The 2,010-nt window shown below is 48.2% G+C and overlaps 1 protein-coding gene across 1 annotated transcript; it reads left to right on the top strand.

Moving 5' to 3' along the window:
* Positions 1 to 438: 438 nt before the first annotated feature.
* Positions 439 to 1,056, top strand: LOC106754774. Its single transcript, XM_014636839.1, has one exon. It carries the CDS (start codon positions 439 to 441, stop codon positions 1,054 to 1,056), a length of 618 nt encoding a protein of 205 aa, XP_014492325.1.
* The last annotated feature ends 954 nt before the right edge of the window (positions 1,057 to 2,010 follow it).

The raw sequence follows: 2,010 nt of genomic DNA, 5'->3' as shown, positions 1-2,010 counted from the left end.
GACTCCAGGAAGAATTAAGGGATCTTGTCCGACCATACGATCCTCGCGACCTGTTAACCGTGATGGAAAGGGCACGAGACGTGGAGCAATCGGGATTGTGTCGAGGGTGACCAAAGGAGGCGCAGTGAGTAAAGGAGGACCAACGTGGGGGAAGTACACAGCTAGTGGGGGAACGGTAGCTAGAACAAAGATTTATCGGGGGCATCAGAGGGACGCACGAGCAGCGGCGAAGGTCTGGGTCAGAAGAAAGAGGCAACAACCAGAACCGCCGGTTCAAAAGTTGAAAGTACGTCAGGTGGTGGCGGGCCGAATCGCGGANTGCAAACACTGCCATATCCGGAATACCTCAAGAGGAGAGAAGAGGGCCGTTGTTTTCACTGTGACGGACCTTATAGTCCCGGGCATCGCTGTGCAGAAAGGAGTCTCAAGGTGATGATTATGGGAGCAGATGACGATGAGGAGGATGAAGAAACGGCGAAGGAGGCAGAGCAGCGTTGCATGGAGCTGTCGGTGTATTCAGCTGGGGGCGTAATGCAATCCAACACCATGAAGCTGGTCGAATGGGTCCAAGACCAAAGGATCATCGTGCNGATCGACAGCGGGGCGAGTCACAATTTTATCTCAACCCACTTGGTCGAAGAACTGTGGTTAGAGAAAGAGCGGANGACACCTTATCGGGTATGTTTGGGAGATGGCCAGAGAAAGGAGACACAAGAGTGTTGCAGAGGGCTCTCAGTGACACTGGAGGGAGCAGAAGTGCGAGAGGATTTCTATATATTTGAGTTAGGTGGAGTGGATGTAGTGTTGGGAGTGGAGTGGTTGGCAACATTGGGAGAGATAAAGGTGGACTGGAAGAAGATGACATTGAAATATGGGCCGACGGATGCTGAGGGGGTGATAAGGGGGGACAACACATTAATAAGAAAAATAATTACCCCTGAAATGCTGCAGAAGGAAGCTGAGATAGAGACACTGGCGGTGGTGTGGAGTCTGAATAAAGCTGAAACAGCAAAGGAAAATTTAAGAGAAGAAGACTTAACGCCCATGCAAAAATAAAATTTAGAGGAGATTTTGAAGGAGTTCGAGGTGGTGTTCCAAGAAGTGCAGGGACTTCCTCCTGTCAGGCGGGTTGATCATCAGATAACCCTTAAAGAGGGCACCGAACCCATAAACGTAAGGCCGTATAGATATCCTCACTTGATGAAGGTTGAAATAGAAAGACAGGTGCAGGAGATGATGGGCTTGGGCATTATCAGGCCTAGTAACAGCCCATATTCTAGCCCGGTTATTTTAGTTAAAAAAAAAAGATGGGAGCTGNCATTTCTATATTGATTACAGAGCTTTAAACAGAGTTACTGTCCCAAACAAATACCCCATACCCGTGATTGAAGAGCTACTGGATGAACTTCATGGAGNAGATTTTTTTTCCAAGGTGGACCTTAAAGCGGGGTACCACCAAATACGGATGAAGGAAGAAGACGTCCCAAAAACAGCGTTTCGGACTCATGTTGATATTACGAATTCCTCGTAATGCCATTTGGCCTAACGAACGCTCCGGCCACTTTCCAGGATATGATGAATTCATTGTTGAGACCTTTTTTGAGGAAGAGCGTGTTGGTCTTCTTTGACGACATCCTTGTGTACAACAAATCGTGGGAAGCTCATGAAGATCACCTCAGACAGGTGATGGAGGTGCTGAGGCAGCATAAGCTNTTTGCAAACAGGAAGAAGTGCNAGTTCGGCAAGAGACAGATCCGTTATTTGGGCCATATGATATCAAAGCAAGGGGTGGAGATGGATGGTGAGAAGGTGTCAGCGGTGACTGATTGGCCGACACCCAAATGTATCAAAGAGCTGAGAGGTTTCTTAGGACTCACCGGTTACTATAGAAGAATTGTGAAGGATTATGGGAAGATCACGAGGCCTCTCACAGATCTCTTGAAAAGGGAAGTTTGAGTGGACGGTTATGGGGAGGCAGCCATGCAAGCACTAAAGAAGGCAGTCACTACT

The sequence above is a fragment of the Vigna radiata genome, unplaced genomic scaffold (genome assembly GCF_000741045.1).
Source record: "Vigna radiata var. radiata cultivar VC1973A unplaced genomic scaffold, Vradiata_ver6 scaffold_471, whole genome shotgun sequence".
Lineage (NCBI taxonomy): Eukaryota > Viridiplantae > Streptophyta > Magnoliopsida > Fabales > Fabaceae > Vigna > Vigna radiata.
The sequence above is the reverse complement of the archived record's forward strand: the minus strand, read 5'-3'. Positions and strand labels throughout refer to the sequence as shown.